The following is a 20,910-nucleotide window of genomic DNA, read 5'->3' as shown; positions in this document are numbered from 1 at the left end:
GGCGTTTTCAACCACTTGGAATTTGAGATTCGAAAAACCCCTCCTTATCGAACCTCTACGCCCCACAGTCAATCCGTTTGCCAAAAATCAGCTTTAAACGTCAAGTAGTTTAAGCAGAACCGTGATTACTCAATAGTAAAAATAATACAAAGATGCAAACACCCTGTATAAATTTTTAAAAAATATTAAAATATGTAAAACAACAAAATAAAATATACGTGTTTAAGAGTTTTTCCGAAAAACTCACCGGTTTTTAAATAAAATTATTCTAATATTTGAGGGGTGGTTTTACCCCCTTAGAATTCGAGTTTCGAAAAATTCATTCTTATCGAACCTCTACACCCTAAAGTCAATCTGTTTTCCAAAAATCAGCGTTTTACCTCTAGCGCTTTAAGCAGAATCGTGATTAATCAATGAACAGATTTTTCGAAACACCCTGTATACATTTTTAAAAAATCTTAAAATATGTAAAAAAAACAAAATAAAATATACGTATTTAAGCGTTTTTCAGGAAACTTGACCGTTATTTAAATAAAAAAATATTGTAATATTTGAGGGGTGGTTTCACCCTATTGGAACTGGAATTTCGAAAAATCTCTTCTTATCGAACCTCTACACCCTAGAATCAACCTGTATGCCAAAATTGAGCTCCTTACGTTGAGTGGTTTGAGCAGGATCGTGATTAATCAGTATGTCAGTCACTTAAGGATTTTATATATTAGTATAGATAATTAAATCAAATGATGCTTTTAATGATAAAATAGTCATTGTTCTCTTGGAAATAATGAGTGCTGTCATGTTATATCTAAAATTACATAGTAAATGTCAACAAGTGTCTTTAAAGCCGACTTGACGTCGCTAATTTATTTATTATTAATTTGAGCACAGCGCTCCATGATAGGATACGCATTTCTATACAGGGTCCGGCAATAGTGCGTCGGGCATCTGTAGCTCCTGGAATAAAAAACTTGAGAATTTTGTTTAAGTGCAAACCTAAAGTATGTATCAGGATGTATTTCAGGAAAATATTTTACCTTCTATAGGGTGGCTCAAGAAAGTGTGAGTGGACCTGGATGATTTTTTTTAAATGGAACACCCTGTATATTATTGCATTTTTGGCTTTCTTTCCGATCACTTTACATAACCCTAAGATATGAATAAATACATTTCGATAGTTTCAGAGATATTAAAAAATAAATCAAAAATATATATTTTTCTGCCCTTCTTAAAAAAATTATTAAAAATACAAGAACTGTTCTGAAATCAAAACTATATTATGTATTTACTTTAGATGGTCTGTACTTACTTTGCTATAAATATGAATATCGTAAATTATACAGGATGTTCAAAATTCTACGCCAAACTTTCTAAAATATAAAATAATATTTCTTCGTTTTTTTAAATGGAACACCCTATATATTATTTTTTCAGTAGACGGAGAATTAAAAAATGAACATTTTTTGTATTTACAGTATTTCAAAATTTTTAACGGTTTCGCAGATATTTGCGGTTTTATATTTCATATGGCATTTTCCACAGTAATTCAATGATTTTTCTCTCGTATTTTACCATTGAAGGCGCCATATGAAATAATACTGCGTGTATCTGCGAAACCGTTAAAATTGAAATCTCAATACAAAAAAATGTTCATTTTTTAACTCTCCTCTAATAAAAAATAATATACAGGGTGTTCCATTTAAAAAAAACAAAGAAAAATTATTTTATATTTTAGAAAGTTGCGTAAATATTGAGACATCCTGTAAAATTTACGATTACCATATTTATAGCAAAGTAGCAATAGACCATCTAAAGTAAATACCTAATATATTTGATTTCAAGAATAGGTCTTGTATTTCAATACTGAATATTAAGACCTGGCTTTGAAAGATGGCAATATATATTTTGATTTGATAATATCCGAACCATCGAAGATATATTATCTTATCTTGAGTGTACGAAAGTGATCTGAAAGGAATCAAAAATGCAATAATATACAGGGTGTTCCAGTTTAAAATCATCCAGATCCACTTTTTTTGAGCCACCCTATAGAGGTTAAAATATTTTCCTGAAATACATCCTGGTACATACTTTAGGTTTGAACTGAAACAAAATTCTCAAGTATTTTTATTCTATGAGCAGCTGCCTCGACACTATTGCCGGACCCTGTATAGATTTCGATTTAGCAGTTTACCTTTTTTAGCAAAAAATTTAAAAAAGCTTAATTACAACTGAGGCTAAAAAACAAAATTTTATGTGTATCTTGTATTTCAAAATTTCAACTATTTTTTAAGAACACCTAATAATTTTTTTTTATTTTTTCCTCAAAAAATATAATCTTTGTGAAACAAAAAAATAAAATTTTAATTTTTATTTAAAAATGCTTATTAAATATGTATGTACAAAGTGTAAATGATATAAAACTCTTTACTTAAATATTGTGTTAACATAAAATCAACTAAATTTTTAAGCACTAACTGATGAAAAAATAACTATAAACTACAATTATGCATAATATTTCAAGTTACGATACGCAGTTTCATACTTTTGCCGAATTTGTATAATATTCTTTAATCATTCTTTATTCAATGATTATTCATAAAATTTCTTTTGACAATTGTTCTGTTATTTTTCTAAATCTTTTTTAATTCAATATCCAAAATTTTCTACTAGTAACATTAATCCAAATTAAAAAATTGGTTTAAACTTAAAGAGAAGAAGTTTTTAAGAGTTATTCTCTCAGATTATTTTATTTTAGTAAAAATTTAAAGAGTAAGTGGAATTAGAGTAAAAGAATTTACGATCATTCACAATGTCTAAAAAATACAACTAAAATTAACAGAATATGCTACCAAAAGCTTGCGGTAGTCGTATCCCTAGAAAAAGCCTAATAATTAATAGACAATAAACATTTCATTTCTAACAACAATTTCTCTAAACGGATAATAATTAAAGACCAAAATGACATTATTCGTAAATTTTAAAGTATAATTAGTGGCAAAAGTTAAAAGTTTGTTAACTTTTTCTAGTAAATTAGTTTGTAAACTAACGTTGACGTTTTGAATGCTTACATTGAAATTAGAGAAACAAACTTCTACCCTAATTGAAACCACTAATTTATTACACTAATATGGAGGTTCTTAATGCAGCTTAAAGACAAAAGTATGCTGTAACTGACATTACTTTATTTAAATTGATTATAGATTAGGATTTACGACTTAAATATCAACAGATGACGAAATTTATAAGTAAGTCTTAAAAAAAGACTGACATAGTACTGGAATTTAAGAGATGTATTATAAATTTTCTTTCAAATACACTTCATATTATACAAAAACGCAATGAAACATGTTTTTCAGAGAGCAAAAGGAACAAAAAATCACAGGTATTGTGGAATTACATATATTAAGGGCTGGCAAAGGTTAGTCTTGGGTCGAGATTTCCGTATGTAAGAAGAGTACAGTGCGTTTATAATGTACTGAACAAAGAGAGGACAGTAAACACGTTGCCAAACGTATGAAATAAACCGAGTAACTGTGCACATCGCTAAGAGACGTGGAAGGGAATATAGCAGATTTGTCGCAGTTGACCGGTCGAACCAATCAATACCTCTGTCAGTACTTAAAGTTCTAGGGAAAGGTGTACGTCATGCGTTCAGCTTCACGATTTAATTACGTCTCGTGATACTTAATTTGTTTATTTATTAACGAGTCGTTGTAATTTTCCCTATAGCTTGACTTTTTAAGTCATTGAATAAAGAAACACTTGCATTTTTGATAAAAATAAGTGGAATTGAGTGGGTGTTCGATAGTGGTCGCGCTATTAGAACTCTGAATTCAAAAATCGATATCTCGAAATCTATTAGAAATAATAGATTGTAGTTTTTTCAAGAACTTTGTTAAAATTTCTGCTATATTTTCTTTGTAGACAGTATGTGAAAATCTTTATCAATAAAAAAGTTACACGATTGCTGAAAATTGCTATCCTCTAAAGGTAAATGGATGGATTGTTTACAATTTTTGAATGGAAAAAACAACCTTATCGAATTTTTCTTATGTAAACATATTGTAAAATATCCGATCTTGAAAACAAAAAAAAGTTTCAATATCTAAACTGGTTCTTGAGTTATGGCCTGTATGTGTTAAAGTTCTTGGTGTTAAAAAGTTGAGTTTTTAAATTATCGCGATTACTGACGTTTTCTCGTTATAAAAAAAATGACACCCTAACGATATCCTTATAATTCCATTTCAAACATGTCTAATGATTTTATCTAGTTATCTCTTTTAAAAAAAGTCTTTTAAAAATAAGCGGTTTGCGATCGTGATTTTACTTTACTTGATAGGGAAAGGCGTATCGGCAACGCCGCAACAGCACACCGTCGCGCGTCGCGTCGGTCGGTCGCATTTCTCTCACTCCGACTTAATAAGATCCCTATGCGATTTACTTCCACACATGTACATGCCGACCCAGAAGTAACAGTTGCCAGCACGGTATAACAAATTCGGTACCTGCATGACATCGGCTGCGTGGCTCGAATTGTGATACGAATTCTCGATGTGGTAATTGGCCTCGATGACAGTCAGCCAATTGCTAAGCGTCTTTTCGTCGCAGTTCAGTGATCCGCATACGTCGAAATGATTGAAGAGGTTCATGCCAAGATGCTGAAGAGGTCGCCGCCTGCTTAGGTCCTCCAGTTTGAAAATGTCAAATTCCCAGGTGAGGGATGTTTCTAGCAGGTCGCGAATTGCTGCCGGTGCCTAAGGATAAATAGGTCGTTGAAAATTATTGTTTTTCTGACACCCGCGCTCCAAAAAATCCTTCCCTTTGACGAAAAACTACGGGTAATTTTTTTGGGTTCAAATTAAAAAGACATTCCGACGAAATTGCTAAGTTTGCTATGAAGTGGCTATTGAAGTAGCAATTTAGTGACAATTTCAGTTGGCCGTCGACATGTGTTCTTTTTGTTTAAAACAAAAAAAAAATAATTTTTAGTGACCACCCGCGCACTGAAGGGGTATCGGCGAGAGCGAGCGGCGCGAGCGGCACGACCGGTCGGAAAGTCGATTGTAGCCGCGCACTGGAGTCGCACGATCGACGGTCGAGAGTACGTCACCAGCATAAATTTGAGCATAGAGGAGGAGAAGTTTATTCAAATTTAGTCAAATTCATTCGGCATTTCAAAAAATTATAAAGTATTATTACTATTTATATTTTTATGCAACTTTTTATATTTTATGCTTTATGATGGAAATTAATATTATTTAGATCTTAACCAAACACACATTAATATATTTTGATCTTAACAAACCACATAAAATTAGTGAAATAGATGGAAGATGGGGATAAAATATACTACATGACTCTTAGCTTGACCGATTTTAACAAATTTGGTATAATTCAAAAGGGTTTAATTTGTTCTTTAAAAACAAAGCTAGATATGAAAAATAGTCAAATAAAACTTCTATTTTTAGTTTTTTAATCTAAATAAGTGTCATTACAAACATTTATATATAGCTTTTATTTTAAGTTTTTAAAATCTTTGTTTTAAGTCAGTAGTAAATAAAACGAAACACGTGTTTACATTTTGTTTAATGATTGACGTTTCGACCAATTTTAATTCGGTCTTCTTCAGAATCTATAATATACGTATAACTAATTTTCTACGTTTGTGGTAAGAAAAAATTATATATTAAACACATTGTTAGTGATAAAATTGTATTGTATATTATAGCTATAACTTAAAATATAATAAAAAAGTCAAAGAAAATTGAAAAAAGAAAAAATATAAATAATTTTTATAGTACCGTATTATCGAAAAGGAACGGCATCAGCGATGGCCATGAAATGAAGGTCGGTGCCATTTTATATGTAAATTTATATAGGAAATGTCATCAATCGTCATTTCCCATCCAACTGGACGCCGGTTTTTTCTATCATACGGTAGATATATGTACAAATATTTTATTAAATCATAAATATTATTTTCTCTATTTGTACCTTGTACGGAGCAATCAACATAGTAACATAGGATGACTATTTATCAGCTGTTATTACTAACGTCAAAACAAACCAAAAATTAAATAATATGATAAGCTTTTTGACGATATTTTAATTCGATTTCCATAATAATGTGAGATAATCAAAACGGAATGAGAAATCAATGGGTTTAATCGGAAGATTTTCTAATTCAGTTATTGAATAAGTGTAGTAAACAATATAGGTTACGTGCTTGTAAGAAATTTTTATAAAGAACCGCATATTAAGTATGATATGGTCTCGTACACTTTCGATTAATAATTCATCGGACATGTTTAATCTAAAACCGCTCCACTTAAAACAGTCGCTCGGCGTAGACTATTCGTCCCCCTCCCATGCATTGTCTGATTTCGCCTGATGGCTCGAGTACCGCCGATAGTTCGAAGCGCACCGAGCGCACCGATCTAATGCGGTGCGCGGGCTTACGTTTATTTTAACGTAAAAATTACGTGCTGCTCGCTCTCGCCGATACCCATTCAGTGCGCGCGGAGTTTAATGTAGACACATGATTTTTTTAGAAAACTGTATACCGGGTGCGTCTCAAAAGTGGCTCATCCCTATAACTTTTTTATTTTTTCAGATAAAATAACGAGATTTGGTATGTTAGTATATGACATAAATTAGGACTGATTGACATATTCAATTGTTTTCGGTTACTTCCGGTTTCACCGGAAATGACTACAACTTTTGGTTTTTAAATGTCATCCTCGGTATTTTTTTACTTTATTCGATAGAAAATGACACTCTGAATCGAATAACGTATTATATGTCAACTTTTGACATTTTCGCATATGGTTTATTTGAAATTGTAACATGCGGTTCATAACGACAATTTGACTCGAAATACCATGTGTGTGGTATCAAGTTATTTGCAAAAAATGCTTTTTCCAAATATGCTAATGAGCCACCCTTGTTCCATTTGAAAATATTGAGATATGATTAAAAATACGATTTGGGCATCTTTTAACCGGCCAGGACAAGACACTAAAAACATTAGATGATCAAATCTATTTTTCCAAGGCTTCTTGATTAAAAATTAGTGTTTTTAATACAGCCATGGCACTCTAGATTGAAATTTAAAATACAATTTGTTTTTGAGTGACTATGTCAAAAGTTGACATATTGTATGTCATTCGATTCAGAGTGTCATTTTCTATCGAATAAAGTAAAAAAATAACGAGGGTACCATTTAAAAATCAAAAGTTGTAGTTATTTCGGGTGAAACCGGAAGTGACCGAAAACAATTGAATGCGCCAATCAATCCCAATTTATGTCATATACTAACATACCAAATCTCGTTGTTTTGTCTAAAAAATAAAAAAGTTATAGGAGTGAGCCACTTTTGAGACGCACCCGGTATAAATATATCAACTTTAATTACAGTAATACTATGCCAAATACTAAGGTCTATAAAAAACTGAGCTAACAAACTAAAGTTGATATATTTACAAAAAAATTGCTAAAACATTCATAAAAATTAAAGCTAAAAATAAAAAAAAAATAACTTTGACGACAACTTTTTCAGTTGCGTTTTTTTGTATCTGCGTGCATCATTTTTTTAGCTTTTATATAACAATAAATTCATAAATAAAAGCGGAAATAGATTAATATTTTAACAAATGTTTTTATAGCTAGCTATGTTAATGTTTCAACGCTTTATTTAATTTGCTCTATTTCTAGTAAAATAAACACGTATGAAATCATTAATAATAAATTGTTCAATTTAGTAAAAGGCATTAGTGCATTTACTATTCACGACTTGTTGCCTTCAGCCGACAGGTGTTCGTAAAGAGAAAACGGTTTTGATAATATTGATACGAACTTACAGACACATCTTTTATTTATAGAGGCATTAAAAATTTATAGGAAGACGTGTTAATGTTGTGAGTAACATTAAAAATATTGATATTAATAATAAAACATCAATTTGAAACATATGAAATTATTAATCTTCAATAGTAAATTAAATTTAAAACAAATATTGACATAAATGCGAAATTAAAAAATATGAAAATTAAAAATTCACTTGGTTGAATTTATTCAGAAAACTGAATTTTTAAATTGGAAAAAACTTTAAAGTTAGTTTTAGTAAATTTCTTGGATTAGTAAGATATATTTAATATAACTTACTTTAATGATAATTAAAAATTCACCTCGTTGAATTCAGATAACTGAATTTTTTAATTTGAAAAAAAATCATTAAACTGAATTTTAATACTAAAAAACTGAAAAGTCAGATTTATTAAATTGCTTATATTAATAAAATGTTCTTGATATACTTACTTTAATCAGTCCTGTCCTAGAAGGTCTAAACACTGAAGAATCGTTACTACTCCTCCTCGAAGATGCTGACAGTGTTGGCTGGGGTGTTTTCTAACAAATAAGAGCAATATTATAACAACAATGAATATAAATTCAAACAATTTGGAACATTTTAAAAATTTTAGACAATATTTAGTAGTTTAAAAAACAAGCTGCAGTAACAATTTTATAATGCTGCAACTAGATATATGCTGGGTGAGTCTTAAATGAATGTAAACATTTTCAGGGCTGGTATAAAATAAACATATTTTCTTTTAACCGTTTTTGGTTTGGTGATATTTTACTTTGAAAATTTGAAAAAAAATGCTTAAATTTGAGAGCCACTGGATTTTTTTCTGGGGTTTCCTTCTTTTAAATTTAATCTACGACCTATGTTGCCATTAGAGATGAGCAGAAAATCGCAAACTGCGATTTAATCGCAGCGATTGTAAATTCGCAATCGCAACCTGTGATTCCTTTCCATAGCAAACTGCGACTTGCGATTGGAACATATATCTGCCGATTTTGGATTTTTAGGCAACCAATATTACACCAGTTGCGATTTGCAATCGCATTGTAAGACTATGATAAAATCATTCAGTACAGTAATTTTTACTACAAAACAAAATGATCTCAATCAGTGGCAGCTAGTACAATTTTATTTTTTTATGTACTATATTATTCTGATCATAGAACCTAGACACCCAATTTTAGTGAGTGAAGTTAGGGTCTTCCAGAAATATTTTTGAATTACTAAATACAATTTTAAAATTTGCATTTTTTTTTAAATGACTGGGGTTAGTTGTTCGCGCTTTGGATACCGCTCAAAATATAAATCAGCTGCCATTTGCTTGTGTTTGTTAGACTCAATATAACATTCTAACATATATTTCTCAAAATTTTCAAATTTACTCATTTTTTTTATTATTTAAAATATACGTTCAATCTGTTGAAATGAAATGTCACGCATCCATCAAAGGCATTGTTTATTATCCTTAAGTATCCTTTATATATATATACCTTTAAGTATCCTTAGTACCCTTTAATTATTTACCATAATTAAAGGTTCCGATCACCATGACAACCGCTTACATTGTTACTCGGCGCGGTCTACTACTAACTGGATATTTTAAGAAAATTTTGAAATGTTGAGGTTAATAGTGAAAATAAATATATAGTGTTATATATTTTCGAGAAGCCCATGCCAAGCTGAATCAGGAAATTTAAAAATATACAGGGGGTTCTATTTAAAAAAAAACATAAATATAGTTAATATTTAAAAAAAATTTTTTTTCGAAAAAAGTCTGACTACGCCACTGCATTCTACACATAAAAGTGCCTTTAGAATGTATAATTCATTTTTTCGTGGTTGGCTGAAACAAACAAATTATAGAACATCTTCAAAAAGTACAAAATTTGAGAATCCCCTGTAACTTCGAAACCGATCAAGATAGCCACGGTCCGTTTGCGTCATTGTGATTTTTTCAAAAAAAAAAAAAGAAACCGAGACTGCAGTATCAAAATATGAATATTTCTTACAGTTTCCTAGATACCCTATAGAAACAACCAAAATGGTCCACCCTACACTACCAATGCAATTTTTTTTAAAATTACAAATTAACTTTGTTTTTCTTTATAATGTTTGTAATATTTTGACGAAAAATTTTAAATATTACCAAAAGAATCAAAGTTCAGCGTTTTATATATTTTTTTAATTTTCCTTAAAATAATATAGCGTTGTATTACAAAAAAATTACAAAAGTGTGACAGAAATTATAATAAATTAAAAAATAATAATTTTTAATTTAAAAAAAAATGCTTTGGTGCTTGGTCGAATATAAAAATAATTTCAAATTTTAAAATTATTTTAATAATATATCATTTGAAAAAAAGTTTTAGTATGCAAATTTCATCTAACCTCAAGAGCATGGTCCGTATGATGGCGACCTAGACATGATCTTTATAATAAATTATAAACACTGTTAATAGAACAATTAAAGTCGGGTTGCAGACCTAAACGTGATAAATTCAAGGCGAAGTCTTCGCAGGTATCGGCAGTGGAGATATACTATAAACTGTTTGATGACGTACCTGCCGATGACTGCGACGAAAAGACGATAATAAAAGAGTATATTGAGAGAGTAAGAGAGAGTGGATAGTTAATGGATTAGTCAGATAGTCAGTCAGTCAGATCGTGCTAGTCAAGTGTCGTGCTGTAAGTACTCTTAGTATTATAAAATGTCTTGATACTTTCCAAATTGTTTCAAATCAATCTATCTTATAATTTATATTATTAGTTTAATAAACATACTTTTTTTATTACGTTGCTTTAATCTTAAAGGGCACCTGGAACATATAGCGATTCTAGCCAAAAAAAAAACAAAGCTAGGTGGCAAACAAATATAGTAAATCAAAATTCTACCAGCTGCCGCTGATCGCAACAAAATACTTAAATAAAAACATACAGTACTTAAAAATTTAGTCCTTTTAGAATTCAGTTTTGCTAGTTGGATGTTTACTACTATGAGCCACAAGAGAAATATTAAACTTACCGAAAGTAGTGCCGTTATGAGATCCGATACAACAGGTTCGTCAGCCTTAACTTTGGAGTCCTCCTTGACGTGAGAGACGTAGAGCTCGGAACTTTTCAGAATGTCTTCCACTCTGTCAATTAGTTGGATCGCCTGGGGGTTCGACCCTAAACTTTCTCGTATTTGATCGATTAGGCCTATTACCTGAAAAATAATACAAAGTTCGCTGAAAAAATAACTCCACTCGACCGCAATAAAACTTGGAATATCGTAATTGAATTGTGTTGTCGGTGATATTTCGGAAATGCTGCGGGAAATTTAATATCTTGTGTTTGGAAAGCTCTCATTCAGTTATTTTATTGTTTTTTATGTTGGAAAAATGGAAGTGTGTTTCCAAAAATGGTTTTATATTTTACCCAAATGGAAACTTTTCTACAACACGTAAACTAACAATCACGGAAAAATTGTCTGAACTATTACCAGTGATTTTTGTAGTATTTTTAACGTTGATTACGGCAAAAATAGTAAAAAAAATCCATCACGTACAGTTTTCTTACAAATGGCATAGCCACTATAAGCTAGTTTGCTTATTTTTTTAAATATATTAGCCCTTTTTAATTCAAGAACGGTAGAAATATTACTAAATAATTTTTATATTTGATGTATAAATACTGCAAGAAATTAAATAAAAACAGAAAATAATTTAGCTTTTGGAATAAGCATTCTATTTTTTACTGGAGAGCTGTACTAGCACAAGCTAAAGGAATTCTTTCAAAACTGCATCACTCTTCATTTGCCTGCACTTCCATGTTGTTTGGACAACAAAGTGGCTGCACAAAGTTTCCTTGCTTTCTTTGCGAGTGGGATAGTCGCGATCGAAAATAACACTATGTTAAAAAAAAATGGCCAATGAGAAAAACTTTGCAGGCTGGAGATAAAAATGTTGTTAGGGAGAGCGTTGTAGATCCTAATAAGTAGTGATGGGATTAATTTCAATGATCAAGTACTCGAGTTTCAAGTGATTGCAGTAACCGAGTAATCGCTCGAGCAAAATATCACTCGTTTTTTAAAATAATGTTTTTCACCCGTCGCTTGTTGTAAGCACTCGTTAACGCCAAGCGCCAAGCAATAAGTTGCGTGCGCAGTGATGAATGGCAAGCAGCAAGCGGCAAGCGATTCGCTTGACCGCTTGATTTAGTATTTAGTTTTACTTTATTTCAAAGCATTGTCGATGTGGGTCGTAAAATTTTGTCCCTCAGATACGCAACGGATAAATACATGTTATATAAGTTGGCCACTAAACCCCGCGTGACGCCAGCCATCGACGCCAAGTCCGAGCGGTCATTCAACCAGCAACATCAGCATTTCCAACGGAATAGTACTGGAGCAACCTCAGCGACTATTTCTATATTTAATAGGAAATCATGTATTGGAAATAGAGACTTTTATATTAATTTTTATCGAGTGCAGAACGACACTTAATTTTTGATTATTTTATTATAGTAATTTTTTTAAATAACATTTTTAAATACTAATAATTTTGTAACTAAGTTTAATAAAGTTTTTTTAAAAAGTGTTTTTCGAATTTGATGATATAACATATTCATATACGGCGTCGTATAAATTTGCTACCTGCAATGTATGTAGAAAATTCGCTCGGCTTTTTATCGAGATAATCGACAAAAGATAATGTGTAGGTTTACTGTATATGTTATTTTTAATGTATATTTTATACTGATGATCACTAAGTTATGATTAAAAAAGTTGTTATTTCCACAAGAAAATCGTTTTTTCGACTTAAATTATACCGTATGATCGAAAAAAACCGGTCCAGTTGGCTGGGAAATGACGAACGATGACATTTCCCATATAAATTTACCTATAAAATGACAGCGATCTTCATTTCATAGCCATCGCTGGCCATAGCCAAAATAAATGAAGGGTCCAGGGGAATAACCTGATAACCTTATCGAGTATGTCACATTAAAATCGGATTTAAATTTATTTCATTCTAGAATCCCTTGCGTTCGTAGCTTGGTACTCGTTACTTGCATCGCTCGTTCATAATCGAGCGATGTCGGTTATTTCAATATAATCGAATTATCCCATCACTACTAATAAGATATTACTATAGTAAACGCGACGAATGTTTGGGAGTGATTCATCGCTAGATGAAGTTAGAATCGACACGCGCGCTATCATTTTTACATTAAAAACGTAAATTTTTACCGCAGACGTAGGTTTTTAAAGGCCCGGTCTAATCATCGGCCTGCGTTCCTTCTACTTATTCTAAAATGTTAGCGTGAATAACAAAGACGATACTATAATGCGTTTCTTTGATTGATTCGTTTTTATGCGTCAGTCCATTGCTGTGCTGGCAGTGCGACCAATGGGGCATTCCAGTTTATATTTATAACCAAACATATGTTTTGACAAGATTTTGACAGTTAAAACAACAAATTACAATGGATTATATATTGATTATTATATGACTTGAAGCACCACGGCACTGGAATTAAGTTTTATGTGACCTTGAACAGATTAGTTCACATGGCAGCGACCGATGAATCACTCCCAAACATTCGTGGCGTTTACTATACCGCCATTGTACATTAAATTGGGATTAATGAAACAATTCGTGAAGGCATTGCCAAAAGAAGGAAATTGTTTTACATATCTTTGTGGGCAGTTTCCTGGTTTATCCGAGGCGAAACTAAAAGAAGGCGTATTTACTGGAGCTGACATCAGGAAACTTATGAGGGATGCTAACTTCGAGCAACAAATGAATGCCAGAGAAAAAGCAGCATGGGTATCCTTCAAACAAGTCGTCATAAATTTTATGGGAAACAAAAAAGACCCCAACTACCAAACGATCATTCATACAATGCTGGACAATTTTCAAAAATTAAAATGCAACATGAGCATTAAAATCCATTTTCTCCACTCCCATCTGGACTACTTTCCTTCAAATCTTGGTGATGTCAGTGAAGAACGGGGAGAGATATTTCATCAAGACATCAAAGAAATGGAAAGAAGGTATCAAGGAAGATGGAATGTCAATATGATAGCAGATTACTGCTGTAAGTTAAAAAGAGACGATCCTGAGCGTACCCACAGCAAGAAAAACACTAAAAGAAATATTGATGTCAAGCGAAAGAGATTTTATAAAGACTTTTGAATTAAATGATTTTTTTTTAGTATTTCGTTATATGAATGTAAAAAAATATAGTACTCCTTAATGTTAAATAAAAACTAAAACTTTAAGAATTATTTTAAAAACTTTGTTTAATTGATTTTTTTCCCAAAGTAGGTCCTTTTTTTGTGAGATAACCAGACGTGACAGAAAATTAATTTTATTTTGGAATCAGCGCTCAAAATTAGTTAAAATCAGCCATTAAAATAAAAACAATTTTTAAAAAACTTATTAAATTACTTATTTCACAGACCTGTATATTATTAACTATTTTAGCATTAAAACATTTTGTCATCATTATCGTACCTATGAAATAGAGAATAAAAATGTTTACTAGCAGACCATGCAATCAAACATTGGTCTTTTTAAAACCTCTTTTAGTGCGAGGTGTACAAGATAGCTTAATAGCCGCAAAAAAACCATCGCAACTTTATTAGAATATTTTGAACAGGAAAGCGGTAGTAATGGTCCTTTATGTCCCTTAAGTGCTGTTATAGAGGAGTTAATGTAAATAATAACTGCTTACATATTTATATAATTAATTAATTTTTGTTTCATAAAATATTTTCATAAATAGAAAATAATATGTAAAAGTCGGCAACGCTGCACCGGTCAAGTTTATTACGTATAAGTATCAAATGTTGATATGATCTATATCTGTTGTTCCTAGTTGTACCTAGTTTTGCTTTGATTGAACCTTTAAATAAGAAGACTAAGGAAGGAGCATAATGCTATTCATGTATTCATGCATGGTGGGCGGAAAAAGCACTCTAGGGTGGGGATCCTTGACAGTCCTGTTTGACGATTCATTTGACACATTTGAATTTGATTTGAAATTTTATGGATTTGTCAGTCTTTACGGAGCTTATTTTATGTTATTTGTTATTTATTCTACTACTGATAGTTGTATAAAGGTAATAAATCTAGATGGAAATTGTGGCAGAACTTAAATTGACAGTGACACTATCGCGATTTATCGAAAAAGACTCTAAAATAGTTGGTTGTGTAGCGTGCGGTAAATCTCGGCAAAAATCGAGTAAATTAATGGAACAACTTTTCGCTAGTAAGTGACTATATAATATACATACGTGTAGTAAACCGATCATTTATGAAATTCACTTAAATTAACTAATTATATAATTTTTTTTGCATTTTTGCTTTATTTACTACTTGTCAAAGATTAGATGTCAAAGAATCAATTGATTTACCAGATTTACCTGCTTCAGTAGGGTATCGAATGTTTGTGTTAATGAATAATTATTATAACTTATCTATTTTTATCAGAATTATATATTTTTGTAACAATTTTAATAACTACCAACATTTATTCACAACGTCAAATAAAACAACATATTATTGAGTCTACCCCACGTCTACCCTACATCATAGTTTTACATTTTTCAAATAAAATTAGAACGGCACTGATAAACCGAAATTTCCGCCATATTTGAGGCCCATCGCGGTGGACCTAAGATTTTTGATATGCTCCTTCCTTAGTCTTCTCATTCAAAGGAATGAACACACTAGTGATCAACTTTCCAACTAGAATTGGAAACTAACTCTGCTGCGTCTAAAAGGTGATGGCATTGCACAAATCAGTTATCCAATTTTGTATCTTATTTTTGATACTAACTATGATTGAAACGATACTAGGAAATATGTCATATTTTGAATTATATTCATTTCATAAAACTCTTTAAGATAAAAAAATATGTAAAAAGTGTAGTCAATAAAATGACAGTTAGTGACTTTTGACAGTAATAGGACGATATGACTTTTCATTGATAGTCAAATTAGAAACAGAATAAATAGTATTTCATTGGTGTGATGGAGACCAAAATTAAATACATGATTTTAATGCTACATTTCCTATAAATCGCTACTGTCTACCTCGAAAACGACTATCTCAATAAAAATAAAGCTATTTTAAATGAACCAAAAAGAACAAACTCTGGAGAAAAATGCACCTTGATGATAAAGTTCTTCCTTACTTTAATAAACTATTCAACAACATTTTGGTATCCCATTTATAATAAATAAATCAGACTTTATTTTTGTTATTTAGAAAAAGACAATAAAAAGGCAAATAATTTAGCTACAAATTTCTTAAAATGTCATCAAAATCGACCCACTGGAACAAAATATTTTGACTTCATAATTTTCTGATGAAACTGCAAAGGTTCTAATCTTAATTGTATCTTAGTAAACAATAAGCATTTTTTATTTAATGTAAAAAGTAATACTAAAATATATACCCTACCTTCGTAATTGGTGCTTCTAATGGTAGAGCGTTCAATTTCGCTAAAGACGTACGTCTGAGATAGTCGCTTCCCACGCTTCTAACGTCCGTAGAGCCACGTCTTATGGAATGTATGCTGCCCCTGGATTGGGATAGCATATTTGGATCTATTGAATTTGTGTCGAAGACAAGGATGAAATGGGTTGGCATTCTGGAAAATTAAAGATACGAAATACTTATACATATAAAAAATTCAAATATACAGGGTTGTTCACCACACACGACACGGAGTATTGTGGCTAAACGATGATATTTTTACAAATTGTAAGTTTGGGGTTAACATATTTTTACAAGATACAGAGTGTCCCAAATAAATAAAAAATATCAAAGTTGTATTTTTTTAAATGGAACACCCTGTATATTAATACATTTTTAGTTTCTACGATTAAAATAAAGGTATATTTGATTAAGGTTTATTATACTTAAACCTTACCGTTTTTGAAATATTTTTAATTTTGTGAAATTGCAGTAAAAAATTTAAAGCTTCATTTCTCCAAGGGTATCAATGTTTTTAATACTAAATATTTAATGAAGTTTATTTATTGATCAGTTATTGTGTTGCAATAATAAAAATAATACTACCTTATACAGAGTGTCTAAAAATTTATTTTAAATAATTGTTAGCTTCAAACGGCAATAACTTCTTTAATTTAAACGGAATGCCCTGTATATTTTAGGAGAATCAGATGCACAATCAAATTGTATTATACCATTTTTTACCTATCCCTTCAAGTTTTCGTAGAAAATGCATTTTCTTTTAATTTAGACCTCATTTATCAATATATCCATGGAATATTGACATTTTAGATTGTTTTTAAAGCAACAAATGTACAAAATGTACAGACTAGTAATATTATTGTTTTTAGCAAAACGATAGTATTACTAGCCCATTTGTATGCAAAAAGAAAACTATTTAAATCTTTATAAAAGAGTATACCATTAATTAAATATAACACCATAATTTCCGCCCATATACTAATTAATTACATACTTAATTGTGTTCGTTAATAAATTATTATAAATAAATGTGGATTTGAGTCAGAAATCAATATAATAATAAGTTATCAAATTAAAGTCTCTGTTGTTATAAATAAGCATTTATTAAAAAATGAAATATCATTTTTAAGGTGTTACTTTTTATCACACTGTCTAATGCCCATACAAAATTCAGTTTTTTACTATTTGGAGCAATTATTATTAATCAACGCAAACAGTCAGTTAATGTATTTTCATTACTGGAATCATATTAATTGATCCTCTTTAACAAATATTTAAACAGTTTTTTTTTTATTTTTTAATGAAATAAACGAATTATATCGACAATATTAGTATCTGTACTCTTGAAAAATTTGGTACATCTTTAAAAATAATCTAAAATGTCAATAGTCCATGGGTATATTGATAAATAAGTTCTAAATTACAAGAAAATGCATTTTCTACGGAAACTTAAAGAGATAGGTAAAAAATGGTATAATATAATTTGATAGATAATTAAATTGTGCATCTGATTATCGTAAAATATAGAGAGTGTTCCATTTAAATTAAACAAGTTATTGCCGTTTGAAGCTAATAATTATTTAAAATAAATTTTTAGACACTCTGTATAAGGTAGTATTATTTTTATTATTGCAACACAATAACTGATCAGTAAATAAACTTCAGTAAATATTTAGTATTAAAAACTTTGATACCCTTGGAGAAATGAAGCGTTAAAATTTTTACTGCAATTTCACAAAATTGAAAATATTTCAAAAACGGTAAGGTTTAAGTATAATAAACCTTAATCAAATTTACCTTTATTTTAATCGTAGAAACTGAAAATGTAATAATATACAGGGTGTTCCATTTAAAAAAATACAACTTTGATATTTTTTCCTTATTTGGGACACTCTGTATCATGTAAAATTATTTTTAAATTGTACCTCTAATAGTCCTTCATCGAACCCAAAACTTACAATTTGTAAAAATCTCATCGTTTAGCTACAATACTCCGTGTCGTATGTGGTGAACAACCCAAATTTATATATTTAATTTTTCTCTAAAGAGATATGAAAATTTGGAAAACTATAAACGGGATTAACCATTTTAGAATAAATTTTTCGTAAAAGTTAATATTTTTTTTGTAGGACAATCCGTATACGCACTCATTTCAATTAAAGCATTTTACAACAATGTATCCGGTAATATAAAAATTGAATAACAAAAATGCGTACATAAAAAATGCTTTCAACTAGTATTTTACGATAAAGCGTTGTTTAATAGACTACTATTAAAAAAAAAACATTAAAGCGAGTATAATTGAACTGTTTTTCAAAATTCGAGAAACAAAATTATTCCCATTTTTTTCGCAAATAAAATTACTTTGTAGCTCTGGGACATTTTTGATTAAGAGAAATAAAATAAAAAATATAAACGTAAAAGGAAAACTCCGTTACAGCTTGAAAAACGATTTATTAAATCAACAACAGGTACATAAATATCAAAAGATTTCTAATCTCTTGGAAAAATATTGTGGATTTAAAGTACTTTTAAAGATTTTCTTCATTTAGGGTTTAAATAAATGTAAACAAACCAGAAAAATATATTTTTTCTATGTGATTTATTAATTTTAAAATAACTGTATCGGCATTATATATCCTTAATTTGAGCCAAAGACACTTTAAAAAATACCATAGTGTTTCTAGGTAAAAATATATTGAATGCATTTTCATAATAATTTCCCTTTGTAGACTGATGATGGGTCGGTTTTTAGACTTTCTTTTGTAGAAATTTGTTGATTTACTCAAATAAATATTTACGTTAAAGAAGTATGTGAATTTAAGGTCTCCCATGCTTTCTGCTTTTGCAGTTATCTCGTTTTATTGATTCCTATGAACAGTTGACTTGGAAGAAATTGAAATCTCCTCTGACTTGAAATAAATTGAACTGTCTCTATGAGATTTTTAAATAAAGTATTCTTCGTACGCTTGGATAGATACGATGTCAAAACATAAACAGGCGTTTTTATTAAAAAAAACTTTCTCTTTTTTGACTTTTTTCTGTATATCTACTAATCCCTAAAACGGTTCTAACGCTTTGGATGGGTTTTCGATTGACAGAGTGTAACATATGTTGTTTTCTGTAATCTGTATTTTTTAGGATTTCTCTAAAGGTCATTCATATATTACCCATAAATACTTTATTTATGTCATGTATTATAACAATGTAGTACAAACCTTGTTTTTCAAAAATCTTTGCAATTAGTTTTTTGATTTTCTAAAAAGTAACGACAGCAAAAAATAAAATTGATTTTCAAAAAAAATCCGTTTTTTCCTTAAAACTCAGCAATCCTTGAAATTTTTAAAACTTTTTTGGTGGCATCTTGGTGAACATACCAAGGAGGGGGGGGCTCCTTTGCCCCAATTTAACCATGTTCGCATCTATTACATTTTTCGAGATACCCAATATTTTGCTCTGAAAGTTTTATCAAAATTCCTCGACAAATAAAAAATAAAATAAGATCCTTACCTCCCAGCGCACGAAAACGGCACGGCTTTACACGAGGTGACAATGGGGTCTTGTGTGGATTTCCTTTTCAATGTCATGGGACCGCTCCATTCTCTGGCCCTCAAAAGGGACGAACCCATAGTGTTTATTTGCACCGTATCGTACACTAACTGCTCCTGAAGGGTCTTCCCCAAAGTGTCCTCCTGCCTCAGCCCTAGCTGTCTTTCGCACGCCGTGTTCATATACTGCAAAAATAAAAATAGGTAAATAATAGAAATATGGCATGGAGAACGAGAAAGTTCTTTATAAATAAATAATATAAAAAAGCAAATAAAAAAATATCAAGATAGAAAAACATTCCTTTTGTACATGTTTACGACATATTCATATAAAGTTTTTTTCTTAGAATACGTGCAAGAATCACCTTTTTAAATATTAGTATGTCATTAAGATACACCCTGTATTTTAATAATAATACGATTAGTTTGGAAGAGCGTAATATTATGAAAAAATATTCTATCAAAAAAATTAAATAATTGACTATTTTTCAAATTTGATCTTCTTTTTCTTCTTCGGGTTCCGTCTCCTAATGGAGTTTGGAAATCATCATGGCAATTCTAACTTTGTTAACGGCTGCTCTGAATAACTGGTTTTGAAGTCATTCCAAACCATTCTCTCAAATTCTTTAGCCATGATGTTCTTCTTCCTTGGCTCCTTCTGCCCTTTATCTTTCCTTCTATTATGTTCTGCAGCAGGGTATATTTAGGTCCTCTCGTTATGTGTCCAAAGTACTCAAGTTTTCTCTTTTTACGGGTGTTAATCACCTCTTCGTCCTTCTGAATTCTGCGACGCAGTTCTACATTTGTAACCTTGTCAGTCCATGCAATCCTCAGTTACGCCGATAACACCATCTTTCGAATGCCCCAAGCTTCTCCATTTCGGCCTTTTTAAGTGTCCAAGCCTCTGAACCATAGAGTAGAGTTGCAAATATGCAACCCCTTAGCATTCTTAATCTAAGCTTTAAGTTGATGTCTCCACTGCAGAGACATTTTTTGAGTTTTACAAAG

General features: G+C 30.6%; 1 protein-coding gene across 5 annotated transcripts in view; it reads right to left on the bottom strand.

Annotated features, from left to right (window-relative positions):
* The window catches only part of LOC115879817 (high affinity cAMP-specific and IBMX-insensitive 3',5'-cyclic phosphodiesterase 8), a 511,035-nt gene that overhangs the window by 46,402 nt on the left and 443,723 nt on the right, over positions 1 to 20,910 (bottom strand). For all 5 annotated transcript variants that reach the window (XM_030896822.1, XM_030896824.1, XM_030896823.1 and 2 more), the window contains 5 exons: positions 19,865 to 20,088; positions 16,319 to 16,508; positions 10,887 to 11,069; positions 8,317 to 8,406; positions 4,506 to 4,754 (listed from right to left, as the gene is read on the bottom strand). In XM_030896822.1, the coding sequence (XP_030752682.1) occupies positions 4,506 to 4,754; positions 8,317 to 8,406; positions 10,887 to 11,069; positions 16,319 to 16,508; positions 19,865 to 20,088 (936 nt within the window). The remainder of the gene's footprint in view (positions 1 to 4,505; positions 4,755 to 8,316; positions 8,407 to 10,886; positions 11,070 to 16,318; positions 16,509 to 19,864; positions 20,089 to 20,910) is intronic.

Source organism: Sitophilus oryzae, unplaced genomic scaffold, assembly GCF_002938485.1.
Source record: "Sitophilus oryzae breed Bouriz unplaced genomic scaffold, Soryzae_2.0 scaffold_1588_pilon_pilon, whole genome shotgun sequence".
In the NCBI taxonomy this organism is placed as follows: Eukaryota; Metazoa; Arthropoda; class Insecta; order Coleoptera; family Curculionidae; genus Sitophilus; species Sitophilus oryzae.
The sequence above is the reverse complement of the archived record's forward strand: the minus strand, read 5'-3'. Positions and strand labels throughout refer to the sequence as shown.